Consider the following 18,094-nt stretch of genomic DNA (forward strand, 5'->3'; position numbering starts at 1 on the left):
TAGTAATAGGGTCCCGTTTTTACCCGTTGGGTACGGAACCCTAAAAACTGCTTTAAAGATTATTACCACGCAGAAAAACGATGCGAGCCCTCACAAAGGTAGGTACCTAGGCTTTTAGCTTATAATAACTAATATTATTGATTCCACCTTTTGGAGTAGGTATTTATATTAGTATACCTAATACTAAACTACATAATAATATAATTTACCGTGACGATGTCATATTTAGGGATATGATTTACTTGGCAGCTGATAGTATGGCAGTCTTTAAAATAGTAGTAGCAAATTGTACACAATATGTCGACTCAAGTGGGCGTTTCCTCGACCGTACATGATGACAAATTATGTTTAGTTCTTCCGGCAAAAACTGGAAACGTAGTTAGGAATAAAAAGATGAAAACATGGTATACCTACTTTAATAGTTTTCTATGAATGGAAAAGATTACCTTGTCTAATCCATTGCGAAATTCCAAACCCACTCATTGAGAAATACTCGGAATACAACAAACCCCTTTATTTGGCGTTCGTCGATTACACAAAAGTTTTTGACAATATTAAACACACACCAATATTTCAAGCCCTCCGCAACCAAAACATAGAAAACACATACATAGATCTATTAAAAATTATCTACCACAACAGTACCGCCAATATAAAACTAAATAGCACTGGTCCATCATTCCGAGTCCTCAAAGGAGTCAAACAAGGGGATCCGCTCTCTCCTAAACTATTTACAAGTGTTCTTGAGGAAATATTTAGAAAACTGGCGGCTTCATGAGCGACGAGGGGTATTGTCGTCGGTGACAGGAGGCTAACAAACCTTTGGTTTGCCGACGACATTATTCTCTTTGAACCCACATCCTTGGAATCACAAACCATGCTTGAAGACCTAAGCAACGCAAGCCTCGAGGTGGGACTAGCGATGAATCGGTCCAAAACACAAATAATGACCAATAGCAGAAAACGTAGGATCGAGGTAGATGGGCAAGAATTACAATAAGTCGACGAGTACCTATATCTAATCGGGCCAGATAATCTCCTTTAACAATAGAGTAGGAAAGGAAGACAATCGTAGAATTGAAAACGCCTGGAAGAGCTACCGGTCCATGAAGACGTTGATGAAGGGAGATTTGCCAATCTCCCTGAAACGCAGACTCGTCGACATGTGTATTCTGACCTACGGTGCTCAGACCTGGTCATTGACCGAGTCGCAAAGGTCCCAGCTCGGGGTTTGTCAAAGAGCAATGGTCAAAAAATTATCGGTTAAAAATTGTCGTTACAACTTTAGTAGAGCTACGGGACTCTCGACTCGAGAGTCCCGCTCATTGCACGCGTTATACGCGGGAGTAAGGAAACGCGCGTAGAGCTTGTCCAGATGAGGCGTTTCACGCGCGAATGCGTGACTCGCGCATTTTACGCGCGTACCCGAGATAATAGAGCTACATAATTATATCCCCTCCAGATGCCTACGCGCGTGTCTTTACCCGCGCGTAAAACGCGTGCAATGATTGGGACTGATCGCTTAACGCGCGAGTCGCGATATTTGGGTGCTTTTGCATCGTCCAGTACTACGCGCGAGTACGTTGCCAGTGGACGTATTTGATAAGAGCCTGTTCAGATGAGGCGTTTTACGCGCGAGTCCATACGCGCGTTTCAATGTCTATTGAATCCAGATACCACGTTTTACGCGCGTTACTACTTGTTTAATTACTCCGTGGTTACTACGCTGGGAGGGATCCAGCCACATAGTGTTCAGAACACACCATATTAATTTGAAAATTAAAAAAAAAATCAATACCTTAAATAAATAAATTAATGTTCCGTACCTACTCGCTTTTGACGCCACGCTTGCAACCTAAAAATGTCGCGCGCAGACCTGTTTACAATGTTAAATTAATAATATAAAAAATGGAGATAGAGTTTCGGGAGTTAGGAGTTTTTGATTGGAAATTTTCTCCTCTTTCAGAATCTTTTTTTTTAATTTCTTAAATATTAATAGTTTATGACATATTATGTACTAGCTGTTGCCCGCGACTTCGTCCGCGAAAAATATTATAGTAGTATGTCTGCAGGCATCGCGCTAGCTAGAAAGTTGATATTACAAAATATGTATGAGCAAATACAAAAATTTAAAATATATCCTCCTCCTTTATTGAAAGTCGGTTAAAAGGTAGCCTAAGTTATTCCTTATTATATCCGCTATCTGCCAAAAAAGTCTCGTTAAAATTGCCCCAGCCGTTTCAGAGATTAGCCGGAACAAACAGACAGACATACAGACAGACGAAAATAGTAAAAAGTGCTATTTTGGTATATGTACCGTATGTACATTCATATGCATGTAGTAAAAAACGGTTCTTTCAATATTACAAACAGACACTCCAATTTTATTTATATGTATAGATGTATAGAATTATAGATATAGATGTATAGATTGGCAAAAAACGAAATGCCATTTTTTCCATCTTTAATTGTTTATAACTTTTGCAATTTTTACATGTGCTAATACACGCTTTTGGCACATTTTTCTAGGCGTCATTCCGGATCCAATCAGCTATCCCACAATAATTTTAAGAGCAGTATCTCTATTTTGTACCATTTTCAACTTGTCGAGTAGACTATAATTTTTAGGATTCAATAAATAAAATTGGCCAAATGCTCTAAAGTTTAATCAGGTGCGTAGCTACTGCTGTATTAATTATACGGGGCCCCCAACGTGCGTATCTAAAAATTTATACAAACTTTCATAATATTATTTTTTTAAATTGGTAAATGACAAAGTTAAAAAAGAAAGAAAAAATCCTTTGTTACCAGCGTAAGCGTGAGTTCAAAAGTTAGCACCCTTTGCGATTTTTTGTTTTGTGAGAAGTCTTTCCTTAGGAGTAAGGGCCTCCAAAAAGTTTTTAATATGGGCCCCGCCAAGGCACGCGACGCTTCTGAGTCTAACTCAAACTAACTAGTACAGTATTGCGTTACTGTACTAGTTAGTGTTTCGTATCATTGATTATAAACACTATACCTAAATATTTCAATTGTTGTGTAACAGGTTTAATTTTTAATATTGAGGCAAAAGCAGCAGAAAATCGCATTTTTCGTATAGAGGATACTAATTATTTTGATTTTTTGAAACGAAGTTCCTTATCGCGCGTTGCGAAAGGGGGCTAGCCGCTAGACGGAAAAAGTTGTAACGACACGACACTTTTTGCCACAGATATAGATCAAGATAGATACCGCATGTACTTCGTGGGACATGCGATGTATCTATCTTGATCTATATCTGTGCTTTTTGCTATAGTTGTAAGCCGTGCGGCGTGCGCGTGTTTCTCTGTCTGTCTCTCTCTCTCTCTCTCTCTCATAGAAAGCAAGCCAGTTATGATTTTTTTGTTTTGTTTTGTTTTTTATAACTTCGTTCCATCCGGGTGTCCCTTGACACCTCTCAAGTTTTAATAACATACAAAGAAAATAAAAAGACACGACGCGGACGTCACGAAGTGTAGGTAATTGTAAATAATTAATGATTTGTTCCAATGATTTCCTAAGAGTCATGCATAAAATATTATAATGAATCGCATCAAGTATGGGAAAGGCTATATGCTACTTTTTATACCGGCAAAATGTATGCATTCACGTTCTAGCGCACGTAGACATAAGAACATCTAGTTTGTAAATAGTTTTCAAATGAATACAATTTCATACGTACGTTTCAAGGTCGTAGTGATCGGCGCTGGTTCACTATTATCACTGGGTTTCGCACTGGTCTCCACTGGTTTCAGTCTTCGACCCAGGGTCCATTCTGGAGGTTTCTCAGCGTCCTTGTCCTTCACCCACGGAGGCCTGAAGGTCTCCCGCTTCGGTGTGGACTCCTTGCTCACGTTACCAATAGGCATTGTGTATGTGTGTTGTGTCTACAAAAGAAAAAAAAATAAAGAGTTCTGTGTACCTACCACCTATGATTTTGGGTAGTCTATAATGTATATTCTATGCAATATACTATGTTGGTACCCTTGGGTGGTGTAAAACTAAAGTATTGTTGGAAAATAAAATGTAGAGTATTATGTACGTCTACGTCTTGGGTTATTGTGTACGTTTAATTTTATAAAGGGCACCTAAACTAGTTATACTTAATAATGTTTTAGCGCACAAGTATGTAAGTGCAGAAACAAACGGTCCTAAGTTTGGGGAAACAAAATATGGGCGAATAATTTCGCCCTACGCCTCAGATTAATCATTTTTAAATTTGACAGCTGTCAGATTTAAGAACAAGCTGTACTTACTGCTTGAATTAGATAGAATAGAGCGTTAGTTAAATCTAAGCTAATATGTTACATATGACGCGAGTATCACTAAGAACGATTAACCCAAATCTTATAATGTGCAAACATCTGTCGGGAATGCAACGACACTCAGATTCCTGTATAAGAGTAGGTACCTACTCCATGCTCCGAAAATATCACCAACACTGTAACTAATTGTTTAGTTAAAGATTATTATAATATTTCTCGAAGTTACGCCTAACTTCTACGATTTTCCCATTCCACTAAGATGTCTTTAAAGTGCGGGTTTTGTTATTTCGCTAATATTTTTTCCACAAGGTAAAGGATGTAATTAGAAATCTATCAAAATTTGTTCCAATTTCGTGTTCAATGTCACCTGTTAGTTACTACAATCATATTATTATGGTCAACTAATTAATCTTTAATAGTGTAAATTCTTACGTGTGTTTGTGTATATGTGATAGGCACTTCACTTCACACAGAATCGATCATGATCCGGGTAAAAATAAACTGGGTCCAGATTTTGGGAGCAGCGTCGGTCGCGCGGGGAAACGGACTGGTGTGGATTCCGCGCTCGACGCTGGAACTTATAAATAGGTGCGTCAAGAATCAAGATGCCGTGTTGTAATTCGGGAATGTAAAGTTCACACAATACAGCTGCTACGTCCGCGTCTCAATTTTTCGGAAATTATCTCACGTTCTTTGTAATTTCCTGAAATAATTTGGGTTTCTTGTTCTGTATGCTTTGTCAGCAATGGATCCGCGTCATCAAATCAAAATTTGATGACGCGGATTCATTGCTGCTTCCTAACTGCCGCACTCAGAGTGGAACATTAATTACTTAAATGTAATTAATTCAAAAACTTGGCATAAGCCTACATTATCAGTATAATAACTTAATTTACCTACCTACCTTTTGACAGATTCTGTTAAACTCTTCATTAAATTGAAAGTTAATCATAATTAAATGTCTCTGTACGGCGGTAAGACCCCTATCAATCCAACATAATTATGTGATTGTTCATACTCTACCTTTGTGCTGTACAATAGACAATCTGTTAGTCTCTATCAACAACTTATCGAGAAAATTTTGCATGTTATGCTATTTGTATGAGTGACTTTTTAAATGAGGATCGCACTGCGTGTGTAACATATTATACCTAAGATATTACCTGCAGTAACTTTCAAATGGAACTGGAAACAAAACGGAATCCACAAAATCGTACCAACAGTTTCTTTTAATGAAACTTTATTTTTTATTGTTGTTTATTATTTATTCTGAATGAAAATAATAAGAATATTTTCGCGATGTGCGGCGGAAAATGCGATGTTCTGGTAAATGTAAACACTGTCTGCTATTCACAAGCATTAGCTCATAGACAGACATATAAATAGAATAGGAAGCGGCCACTCAGATGTAACGTAACATTCTATATTTTGAATAAAAACTTTCGAATATTATTTACTCTATCCACTGTATTTTTTTATTTGAAGGCCTTGAGCTCACATAAATACCTCATCTAGTGTTAGAAGTATCTTCATATCGTACTTATATATCTAGAGATCTCCTCTTGTCGTTTCTGAAGCAATTATAATGAGTTATTACACAATAATATTTTAATGCTTCAGTAAGTTTTCAGGAGTGTCCAAGGTAGGGCAGCAATTAGGCGCCAAAGTACATCTGTATCAACAGGAAGGACTGACAGGACAGGACGTCTTGATTTGATACGGTTCAATAATGACAAATTATTATCGACGATACTATAGGGACTGTATTATTTTGTGCAGTTCATGCTACACACATACTTTGGTAGAGATAATATAGAGCTATGTATATCCTTTGTTATTTCTTTTAATAACAAAATAGTTTAAGAAAAAGGCGGACTGATTTTTTGAAGATAAACTATTGCCGAGGTACTAAAACTTGTCACGTTCGTAATCCTTTAATTCCTAAATCCTCCAGCGCCTTCTATGTGAAAAGGATAATAATAATATTATGAAAGTCGTACAGGAAAACTTGTATTGCCAATAAATATCTGTTGTAAGAAGTATCTGTTCTCAATGGAGAGTCCAAAAACTCATTATAATTTGAAGTTCTTCTCGAATTTGTCCCACGTCTGTATCTCATCAAAGAGCGCCTGTCCCGGGCACTCGGTGGCGGAGACTTGGCGGTGACCGATGAGGGTATAGTCGGGGCTGATGTGCCCGAGTTCGATTCCGGTCTGGATCAGCTTTCGCACCGTACCCATCTGATTGGCTGGCGGTAGGCTATCTGCAAATAAAAACGTAGTTAATGTTCTATTTAAGTATACTTTTTAAGCATAAATGCTTGATAATTTAAACTTCTCTACAACAACGTTAGTCGTTAACCTCCTTAATTTGGTTATAAAAAAAAAAGCGATAGAGCTCATTGTGATGCCTAGTCACTAACATGAGTTAAACATGTTTACACAGCTACACTGTTACATACAGCCCCCCTATCATTAACTTTGTCAAAACCTGAGCTAATCCGTGCAGGTATGTAAACAGTTGTAAAGTGAATGGTTATGTTTCCGTATCATGTGCACTTTTACTTCTCAATGGTTTTAACCTGTAATATTTGTCTCTGAACTGGATTAAGAAATGTCAAACACGAACGTCAAATTTGACTAACGGAATTGTTTTTTTTTTTAGGAATTGAAATGGCTTAGCCATAACGACTAACGGAAAAATTGTAAATCAAGATGAAAATATAGTTTAAAAAAAGATTAATATTTTTTATTATAAAATATACTATTTTCTAATATAAAACGTGGTCAATGTAGGAATAGTTACTTTTGCACCGATTTATTGTATTTAAAGGTAATTATTATAAATGTGTAAATGGTTTTATTTATATTTTTTGGTATTTTATAAGCCCTTTATGAAAACACTGAGAAAATAACACTCCTTCATGTTTATATTATCACAAGCATGGCGATCTAGAGGAGAAAGAATTCTCTGACATTGGCAACTAACTGAGTCGGCAATTAAAAAAGAGAAGAAGAAGGAGACAAAAAAAAAGATAATTGGATATTGTTATTAAGTTTATAGAGATTATGTTTTAAGCAAGAAATTGATAAGTTTATTATATCCTATACCTACTTGATACCTACGCTAAATAATCTACCATGAAAAAGTCTTAGAAATGCATCAAACTTGTGGATTACAATTACATGCATTACAACAGAGTTGATGTCATGAGTTGAACATAGTTTGTTGAACTTGAACTCATTCTTGAACACCTACGTTTTTTTGAGCTTTCAAATAGGTATTATTGTAACATAAACAGGCAATTTATAAGTTTAATAATCCCCTTTTTGTGCCTTGTAAGGCATTTTACATTATTAGTACTGTGTACGCTGAACCAAATATTTTTCAGGATAAAGGATGATTGCTAACACTGAGATACTATAAGTACTACATTTTATAATAAAGAATTGCAAGTGTAATGATGACGAAGTCCTAGGAAGATAATATATATTCACTCAAAAGCTTTAATTAAAAGAAATTTAATAAATACTCGTTTTTAAATGTTTTTTCATTTATTTTCTCACTTAAATATACCTACCTTAGATACATATTCATACACAGCTTTCATCAATAGGTACTACATTTGTCTTACACCTTATTATCAACCTAGTATCAGATAGGCAAGTGTTAAATCTCTTTTATATTATACTTCTAAAAATATTTATACAGCGGAAATCTTAAACAAGGTCTTGTCACTTAAAATCAAAGAAGATGAATCAAATATCCCTTGTGTAAATATTAATTTATTATTATTAAAGGAGTTCAAATACCAACTTTTGATGAAAGATAAAAACAATATTATAATTTCAGACTTTTATTTGGCAAACCAATAACAATTAGAAACTGCATTGCAAGTTGCAACTATGGGAAATTGCCTGGGATATCTCAGACAGAGAGCGGTCAAGGGTTTTGTGTTCTTTGTGTTGTATTATGTTGTAGAATGCCTCCCGTGTGAGTATCTCTATATACTCACACAGGAGGAGTTCTGAATGTGTTAGAATTGCTCCTCAGTCACACACTGACTGCTCCAACGCAAATGCTTCAACGCGTGACCACTCTGTCTGATAGGTCCCTAAAACGACCACATCTTTTTAAAATGTATAATACATGAGGACTTACTAAAGTCCTCATGTATTTTAAATTTTAATGTAATAAGTAATATAAAACTAATATTATTATTATTGAGGTACAAAAGAATTTTTGGTAATAATAATATAAGTTCCAATGAAAATATTATGTTTTATGAACAATAAGTATGTTTGTTATGCAATTTTTGTTATGTCTTTTTGGAAAAAGTACTATAAGTAATGTAGGATTATATTTTTGAGTTTTAGTGACTATTCCCATTGTATATTATATCATATTGTAGTCAAGAGAAGTTATAAATGAAAAAGTGCATATGAGAATTTAGCTAATTTGGATTTTATATTATCAATGATTTAACTTTTCTAGTAGTTTAGGTGTATGTGTGTGTGTCAATATTTATTCGTGAATATACTTGAATCTAAAGTTTCAAAGGTTGTGTTCTCAAAATTCTTGTTATTGAGAAAGTAATACCTTTGAATTTACCTCTTTGGTGCAGCGTTTATCATGCATGGTTTACAAGGAAATAGTTTGTGAAATAACACAAAGACCTACTGCAATCAAAAGATTGTACGAAATGCTCCTAAGATAGGTTCCTAAGAAGTACATAGTAAGTTTTAATTTAATATAAAACTAATACTTATTATTATTATTGAGGTAAGTACAAAAGTATTTTTGGTAATACATAATAATATATGTTCCTATGATAATATTATGTTTTATGAACAATAAGTTCCATATGTTTGTTATGCAATTCTTATTAAGTAAGTCTTTTTTGGAAAAGTACTATAATGTAGGTTTTTGTTTTTGAGTAAAATTTAGTGATTTACACTATTCCCATCATATAATACCATATTGTCGTCAAGAGAAGAAGTTATAAATGAAAAAGTGCTCATATGAGAATTTAGCTAATTGGGTTTCTAATTGGGATTGATAATATCATATCAATTATTTAACTTTTCTAGTAGTTTAGGTGTGTCAATGTTTATCCGGAGCATGTTATACATACATCTAAAGGTTAAAAGGTTGTGTTCTGAAAATTCTTGTTAAAAGTAAGTAATATTGAATTATTTACCTCTTTGGTGCAGTGTTTATCATGCATATACCAAAATACTTCAGGTTTACAAGGAAATAGTTTGTGAAATAACACAAAAACCTACAATGCAACTACTTATAAGATTGTACCTGTAGGTTTTTGGTGAAAATTCATACTTGTTTTACAGTAATTATACACAACACTTGTGTTCCTTATACCTTGTATGTGTTTCTTGTGTACTAAATCAATGCAGTCTTAGCTCATCGCACAAATGCAAACCTTATTGTTGACTAGACATATAGGTACTTATACTACACCTCACTTATGTTATTATTCTGAAACCTCACTAACACTAAATGGATTACTAAGGTCTCTACGTCTTTACTTATGTATCAGTTCGTGATTAACTTGAGAATACTTAATCGTTTTCCAAAAATTTGGACACTTCGAATGTTAAGTTTTTTGGTTTTAATAACGAATTATTTTCACTAAAATATATGCTACAGACTAAAATATAACTTATTAAGTAACTAACCAACTAAATAGCAATATAATTTAAGACTAAAAAGTATGTAATATTAATAAATAAAATTACTAAAATGTAAACTATTCAGTAAAAGCTACTCGTTGGTTGGTGTTTATTGAATTGCTGTATTTGACGTAAAAGCAAGCGAGCTTATGTCAGAAGTGTTGTCATGATACCAAATGATACGAAATTATTACTCAGTTAACAATGGAGAAGTGAGTTTTGTGTCACGTGACCACTGACTGGCTGGAAAATAGAGGTCATGGTACCAAAATGCGAGCCAGTCAGTATTCTGGCTGGCTTTAAGAGCACATGATAGAGGCCCAGGACACTTTTATAACATAGTAGTGCGTCACCGGAACCACTGATATTGACAACTCACAAGTGCTATGGCATCAATGTAAATCAGGACTTTCTGCTTTGATTGAGACTTCAAAGATTCAAAGATTTTATTTGCAAACTAAGTAATTAATATACAAACATTGTAAGTTAAGACTTAGTACCTTGCTTAAAAATTGTGAATAAATACTTTATATGTAATATATTTTTACAATATTATGTTAACAATGCGAAGTGTTATGAGTAAGTATCTTAATTTTATTTTATTTTACTAACAATATTTCTTATTATAATATAACTATACTAGTATATATCTATATAATATATGGGTAGTAATATATTTTATGAACTTTGTTATCTTTCAACAACTAATTAATTATTATCTTTAGAGAAGAAATCTTCCTAGTAAAAACAATTTTTAATGAGGTAAGTTTTTAATTTTCTCGTAAATGAAATTAATTTAGTTTCATTTTTTATTTCTTCTGGTAAACGGTTATATATTTTAACTGGCATGTAATATGGGCTTTCATTTAACATTTTTATTCTGGAGTATGGGAGGTGTAGTCTATTCTTGTGTCTGGTGTTGATATTGTGTGTATCCTTTACTTTTGTGAAATAATCAAAATTCTTAAAAACAAATAAACTAATATCTTGTATGTAAATTGATGGGAGAGTAAGTAAATTATATTTAATGAAATATGGTCTACAGCTTTCTCTATTTTTTATTTGAGCTATTATTCTTATGCATTTTTTTGAAGAATAAAAAGTTCATTGGCGTTAACACTATTTCCCCACAGTATGACTCCGTAACGTAGCCACGAGTACGCATAAGCATAGTATGCTGAAATTGAGGTTTGAAGGTCAGTGCTACATTTTAGATGGAAAAGTGCATATGTGAATTTGGATAATTTTAATTTGATATTTTCGATATGAGTTTTCCAGTTTAAATGTGTGTCAATGTGAATCCCGAGTAGGTTGAATGTGTCTACGGTTTCTAAAGTTATGTTCTCAAATGAAGTATTTATATTAATAGCAGGTTTTTTATACGATCGAAATTGAATTGTTTTTGTTTTTTTGAAGTTAATTTCTAAATTGTGGTCCTGAAGCCAATCCGTAACATCTTTTAATATTTTTTGCAATATATTATCGTTAGAGTTCATGTTTTCGTATTTTATTAAAATAGATATGTCGTCTGCAAACAATACTGGTAGAGCTATTTGATTATTTAAGATTTTCGGTAGATCGTTAATGTAGATTAAAAACAGTACGCATCCTATTACACTTCCCTGAGGAATGGAGCACGTCATCTCTAGTTCCTCCGATCTTATTTTGGTTATTTCTCGCGTATTATGGTCGTAGTGTTCCATTTGTACAATCTGTTTTCTATTTTTAGGAATGATTTAAACCACGAGTATGCTTCTCCTCGTATACCTGAGCCTGAGAGTTTTCTAAGGAGTATGTCATACAATACTTTGTCATAAGCCTTGGTCATGTCTAGTAGAACACCTAAAACATTTTTTTGATCGTTTATGTATTTAAGTGCGGTTTGGATATATTTATAGACAGCCAACGTCGTAGATCTCGTTCGTCTAAAACCGTTCTGACTGTCGTCTAGGATGTTATTTTTTTCGAGGAAGTTGTACAGTCTGTTACATATGACCTTTTCAAATATTTTGGAGAATGTTGGTAGTAGAGCTATGGGTCTGTAGTTGCTAGGGGTTTGGGTATCTCCTTTTTTTGTGAATTGGGTTAATTAGGGAAATTTTTAAAGCATCCGGAAATTTGGCTTCTATGAAACTTTGGTTTACGAGGTATGTTAGGGGTACAGAGACGTTTACGGCGCAATGTTTTAGCAGGATTGGTAGGATGTCGTCGATACCACAGCTATGTTTGTTTTTGATAGATCTGATGAGGTTAATAATTTCCTTACGGTCCACGGGATTTAAGTACATTGAGCACAGCGGTGGGTTAACGACAGGTCGACCTTTTGCGGAGTTATTGCTGTTTTGATCTATACCAACAGTTGCAAAATAGTTATTAAAAGAGTTAACTATTTCTAAGGGGCATTTTATAGTTTTATTGTTTAGTTTTAGTGTGATGTTTTGACGTGTATTGGTTTTTGTTCTGCCCGATTTCTGATTTATAATGCGCCACATAGTTTTTGTTTTATTATCTGACCATTTGCTTGTTCTGTCGCCAAATAAGTATATTAGACTAGTAAGATGGTAGATATTTAGAATATAGTAACTCTTATCGATTAGATGACCAGAGTTTTGGATCTATGAAGCCTGAAGCTAAATAGTCCCATATACCCCTACCGTCTCTACTAACAGTGTAGCAGAGACATCATCGGACGCTTCTGCTGATATACCCGCAAGGTCTATACTCAGTACTCACAAACCCAGTTTCCAATAAGGACGATGCCGATGCTGTTCGAGTTGTAGCCGGCGGCGTGCGCGCCCACCGCGTGCCAGCCGCGACCCTCGTACACCAAGCCGTCGCCGCCCACACCGAAGCTCAAAGAAAAAGATCACCATTAGTATTTTACATTAGGAATGAACCTTTGTAGTAGTTGCGAATAAGTGACTAATTTTGAGGTGAAACAGCCGATTACTGGCATTTTGAGAGAACTACAGAAACTATAGATATACTTAAACAAAATCTAAGGTGCCAAAAAATGGTATGACTGCCAGCGATGGGATGGTTTACCCAATATGTTTCTAGAATTTACTCCCTCTGCGGAACGTAGGTATCTCTATTTCCTTGTGGTTATGACGAATTCAAATATAGGTGGACCTACATAATGATTTTGGCAATTTCTTATTCTGATTTTTAGGGTTCCGTACCCAAAGGGTAAAAAAGGGACCCTATTACTAAGACTTCATTGTCTGTCCGTCTGTCCGTCTGTCTGTCACGAGGCTGTATCTCAAGAACTGTTATAGCTAGACTTATGAAATTTTCACATTTATGTAAGTATATCTGTTGCCGCTATCACAAAAAATACCAAAAACAAAATAAAATTAATATTTATAGGTGGCTCCCAAACAACAAACGTGATTTTTTTGGCCTTTTTTGCTCCTTATCAATAATGGCAACAGGTAGGCACTTAAAATTTTCACAAAGGCCTAAATTATATGTGTACTTTAATAATTAATAATAATTACTTTTGAGTTATAATTTTCATTGTAAAATCAATATTTACGGAGATAAATGCAAAAAACAAGTCAAAGTATAATTTCGCTTGTATGTCAATTACTATCGAATTTAGCGAAAGTAATTGTAGAAACAAAGTTGTAGGTGATAGACCATTAAATTTCCTAGAAATTTGATCCTTATGAATTTTTTTAGAAATCAATGTTTAAGTTCCTACACCTATGGTAAATGTTCATTCATTCAAAAATCATGAATTAGACCTTTTAACAATTACGGCACAACCTACACCTGAATAATGAGGTATTTTTATTTATATTTTTTAATTTTAATTTTAACAATCTTAACTCGATGGCGTAAGGATAGACACTTCTAGATTTTCTATTGGTTCCTCACCGATCTGAAATTATCTGCAGGTTGGCATCACTGACTACATATGGGTTGTGTTTCCAAAAAATATCAGTGTACTGTCAAGTGTGACATAAATCAAAATATCTTAAACCTAAGCGATCATTGGCTTAAGCGATTAGGCCAGTACACTGGTAATAGTTTAGGAATTAGGAACACTCTGACATAATAAAAACTTGTCAAACTGAAACTTGACAACTGAAAGAGTTTTGGCGGGCATGCCACTTTCAAACTTCTTCTACTTTTTGTTGTTGGTGTGGTTTTTATTATTTTTTCCCAAATTGTGGTTTTTGGGTTTTTGATATTCATTATTGGTAAAATATTAGCCATTAAATATCCGTTATCTTGCACAAGTACAGGTAAGATGTTGTCAAAACCAAAATGTATAATTCCTGTGACACTTGGTGTGAATATCGGTAAATAGGGCTATTTCTTCCGTGAATTTTAGCTAAAACATCGTTATAATAACTTTATTATAAGGCAAAGATAGACAAAAATTTGTGCTTTTTGTATGGGAGCCCCCCCTAAATATTTATTTTATTTTAATTTTATTATTAATTATTAAAGTACAAATACAATTAAATATTTTATGAACATTTTAATTGTCTTAGTGCTGCTATTTTTGATAAAAAGCAAAAAAGGCGACTAAAATCCTGTTTGTTATATGGGAGCCCCATCAAATATTAAATATAATATGTTTTTTAGTATTTGTTGTTATAGAGGAAAACAAAATACATAATATCTGAAAATTTCAAGTCTCTACCTATCACCGTTCTTGAAGCCTGGAGACAGACAGACGGACAGACAACGAATTCTTAATTTTAATTGTGGTTAATGTAAAGAGCTACAAGTTTAGTAGTAGTTTCCGTTTTTTTTCTGTATTTGACAATAATCGCGATACAGGTCGAACAGGTTGAGATTATACTTTGACTTATTTTTTGCAGTTATTTCCTTAAATATTGATTTTACAATAAAAATTATAAGGATTAAAGTTGTAGAAAATCAAATTTTCGACAAATTTGATCCTTATCATTTTCTTAAAAAATAAAAAATAAAGGAGATATAGCTAAAAAAAGATTGGACCTTCAAACCAATATGGCGGCTAACTCACACGTCGTGGCTGGTCGAGTTTTTGAATTTAAGCTATTTTTGACCTCCTCTAAACACTGGTGCAAAAAAATTTCTGACTATAATTAATTTCAAAAAAAAAAAAAAAAAAAATATAAACCCCAGTAGGGTTAGCCCTACTGGGGTAATAAAAAGCCCCGCTTTAGGTTTATGCTACTTTACATAGTAGATTTATCGGGTATGCTTAATAGTTCTAAACAATACTTGTAACCAATGTCCACCCATTGGTTGTCAATCTGGTGCATGTCCTGCATGTGTCTCATGGCGTCGGCGCACTGCTCCGTGGTGTTGCAGGCACCGGGGTAGTAGCTGTGGTGGATGATCACCAGCGGTGCCGGTCTAGCCAGCGGCGTGACGCCCGCAGGAGGCCGCGCGTGCCATTGCTCGCGAGATATTATTTTCAATTCATCTACGGAGTGTAAGTATTTTAGCATCGTTAGGTTTTACTCGATAAAGTATGGGAGAAGTATTCTCTGAACTTCAACCGTCAACCTAGAAAATATTTTTTTGAGGTTTTCAACTTTTGGTTTCGGTCGAAGGTTGCATAAATCTGCTCGTTCGATACTAGCATAAAGCATAAGAAATAAAAATGTGTCTATTATTTTGCATAATTATACCAAAATGGGTAAATGGGTAAGTATATGGGTATTTTAAAAAAGCAGGAAGTACATTTTTACAAGTTACGACTCTACATAATAAGTTTGAGAAGAGAAATAAGTACTTATTTTCACTTTTTAAGTATGATAATAATAATATAATGTTATGATAATAAGTTAAAGGTTTTCTTAAATATTTAATATTTACTTGTGTTTGAAAAAATAAAAATGCTTACCGTCATGATTAACACAACGACGTTGTCGAGGAAAGCCGTGGACACTGGCGAATATACACAACAGAAGTGGAAGAACCTTCGGTGGCATTCTGATCTAACGTTAATTCCAGAGCTTAATAGTTTATAAACATGTTCAGAACTTTAAACAGTAAATTATACATACTTCATATTTCTTTCGTAAATAATAATAATTACTATTATCAAATATTTTTTCAATAAAGCACCTTAGCTGGTATTTTAAGTCTTATAGTCAAGGCAAAGTTCAACTTGCAGCTACTTACAATGCTATATTTCCAAAAAATATTTCCGATACACTTCTATCACTTTAATGTCTACTTATTTCACTACTCAACACTCATGGATATGTTATATTATCTTAAACTCCTATCTTCATGATTTTCAGATAGCATCAATGTCGATTGTTACATTAGAAAGCGCTATCTATTAAACACTTACGATTGTCAAAAAGCAATTAAGATATGCATTGGTTTAGAATGATAATATTATGCGGCTTTTACGTTGGCTAATGATGGACAAACACAAAGGGTAGACGGATATTCGTCCATAATCTACGTCTATTGCTAGTCAGCTAGCAAAATCACAACTCAACGCAAAAAAACCCTACGTAGGTACACGGAATTTATTGGTGGTTTATTTTTAATTAGATATTTTATTACTTTGAGAGAGTTTATAAGTTTTCAGTCGTAACTCGTAACCGTTACAACACAAATAGGTGCGTCAGTAATGTTTGCTCTCGTGCTTGTGTGTTTGCGTGGCTCTTAACGCCTGCACAAATATTATATTTACGTTTCATTAGCGTGAAATTGTTTCAGGCGGCCATATTTTAATTTTGCTATGCATATTATAAACATCATGAACAACAATCTTGGTGCAATTTGCTCTATGTGGGTGATGACTGATGACGTTGACTGCAACGTTATAATTCATAGCCACGTAATGCACGATGTTATTATTAGATTCCGCTGTTTTCTGTGAAGGGGTCGATCGATGCGAACGAGAAACATCTGCGTTTTCAGGGTTCAATTGTAAATGTGAGGAACCCGTACAATTTTGTTTTGACGGTCCGTCCATCGACATAACTTCAATAAAACCTTTTGCACAGAACGTTGCAGTGTGAACTAATCCTACTATTATTATAAAGGCGAAAGTTTGTTTGGATGTATGGATGTATGAATGTTTGTACATGGATGAAAGTTCTTGGAATATTAAGATAAAAGCACTAATGGTAGTAGGTAATCATTTTTTCAGTGAGTGACATCCATACTAATATTATAAATGCGAAAGTATCTCTGTCTGTCTGTCTGTCTCGCTTTCACGCCAAAACTACTGAACCGATTGCAATGAAATTTTGTACACAGTTATTCTAGAGTCTGAGAAAGGACATAGGCTACATTTTGATGTGGGAAAATATCTTATTTCCATGAAAATATCGATGAAAATGAATTCGCATTGCGCGTGGCCAGCGCTTATCCCGGGGGTCCTGGGTTCGAGTCCCGCAGGCGGAACAAAAAGTTTTCAATGTTCCTTTGTCTTGGATATGTATTAAAATAAAATTTCAAAAATCTTAAATATATTTTATGTATAATATTATAAAAAATCCAGAAATATTCCATATATTTCTGGATTTTTTGCAATGAACATTTTAGTTCTAATACGATTCAACAGATGGCGTTTTATTTTTTACTTCATTGTAACATAGAGCTAATCATACTTATTAGTTATTATGTTTTTGTTTATAGTTTTTAATACGTTAGAATATTATGTTTAATAATATTATCACTTGGTATAATAATAATCAATCTATCTTATCTTATAGAACTCCTACTGCATTTCTAATATACTTATGTGACAAGTTGACAACAGAAGGCGCTCTAAAATAAACAAGTGTACTATATTCCATCCAGAAAATATATCAATGCAATCAACATTTTAATTCTAATATATGAAAACAGATGACGTTTTATTCTTTACTTAAATATATTTTATGTACGACTATAATATTATAAAAAATCCAGAAATATATCGATGCAATGAACATTTTAGTTCTAATACGATTCAACAGATGGCGTTTTATTTTTTACTTCATTGTAACTTAGAACTAATCATACTTATTAGTTACTAGCTGTTGCCCGCGACTTCGTCCGCGTGGACTTAAGTTTATAAAGCGCGATGTCAACAAAATTGGTGTCAAAAGCTTTTATAAAAAAACCCTGGTACCCCTTAAATCAATACAGCTGTGCAGTGTGCAC

At 34.0% G+C, this 18,094-nt stretch overlaps 2 protein-coding genes across 4 annotated transcripts in view; both read right to left on the bottom strand.

The window, feature by feature from the left end:
- LOC121728430 (DNA ligase 1) overlaps positions 1–4,845 on the bottom strand; it is a 29,118-nt gene extending 24,273 nt beyond the window's left edge. For both annotated transcript variants that reach the window (XM_042116627.1, XM_042116625.1), the window contains exons 1-2: positions 4,713–4,845; positions 3,698–3,902 (exon numbers count right to left, since the gene is read on the bottom strand). In XM_042116627.1, coding sequence (XP_041972561.1) covers positions 3,698–3,884 — 187 coding nt within the window. In that variant the 5' untranslated portion in view covers positions 3,885–3,902; positions 4,713–4,845. The remainder of the gene's footprint in view (positions 1–3,697; positions 3,903–4,712) is intronic.
- Positions 4,846–6,276: 1,431 nt separating this feature from the next.
- On the bottom strand, positions 6,277–16,225 carry LOC121727594 (peptidoglycan-recognition protein LB-like). Of its 2 annotated transcripts, XM_042115504.1 has the most exons (5): positions 16,106–16,225; positions 15,825–15,918; positions 15,197–15,401; positions 12,704–12,822; positions 6,277–6,543 (listed from the first exon to the last, which is right to left on the bottom strand). In XM_042115504.1, the coding sequence occupies exons 2-5, from the start codon at positions 15,910–15,912 to the stop codon at positions 6,353–6,355; spliced, it is 603 nt and encodes a 200-aa protein (XP_041971438.1). In that variant the 5' UTR covers positions 15,913–15,918; positions 16,106–16,225; the 3' UTR covers positions 6,277–6,352. The 2 variants fall into 2 exon arrangements, with proteins under 2 accessions (XP_041971438.1, XP_041971439.1); XM_042115505.1 differs by lacking the exon at positions 16,106–16,225 and having other exon boundaries at positions 15,825–16,018.
- Positions 16,226–18,094: the final 1,869 nt, after the last annotated feature.

The sequence above is a fragment of the Aricia agestis genome, chromosome 6 (genome assembly GCF_905147365.1).
Source record: "Aricia agestis chromosome 6, ilAriAges1.1, whole genome shotgun sequence".
Classification (NCBI taxonomy): Eukaryota; Metazoa; Arthropoda; class Insecta; order Lepidoptera; family Lycaenidae; genus Aricia; species Aricia agestis.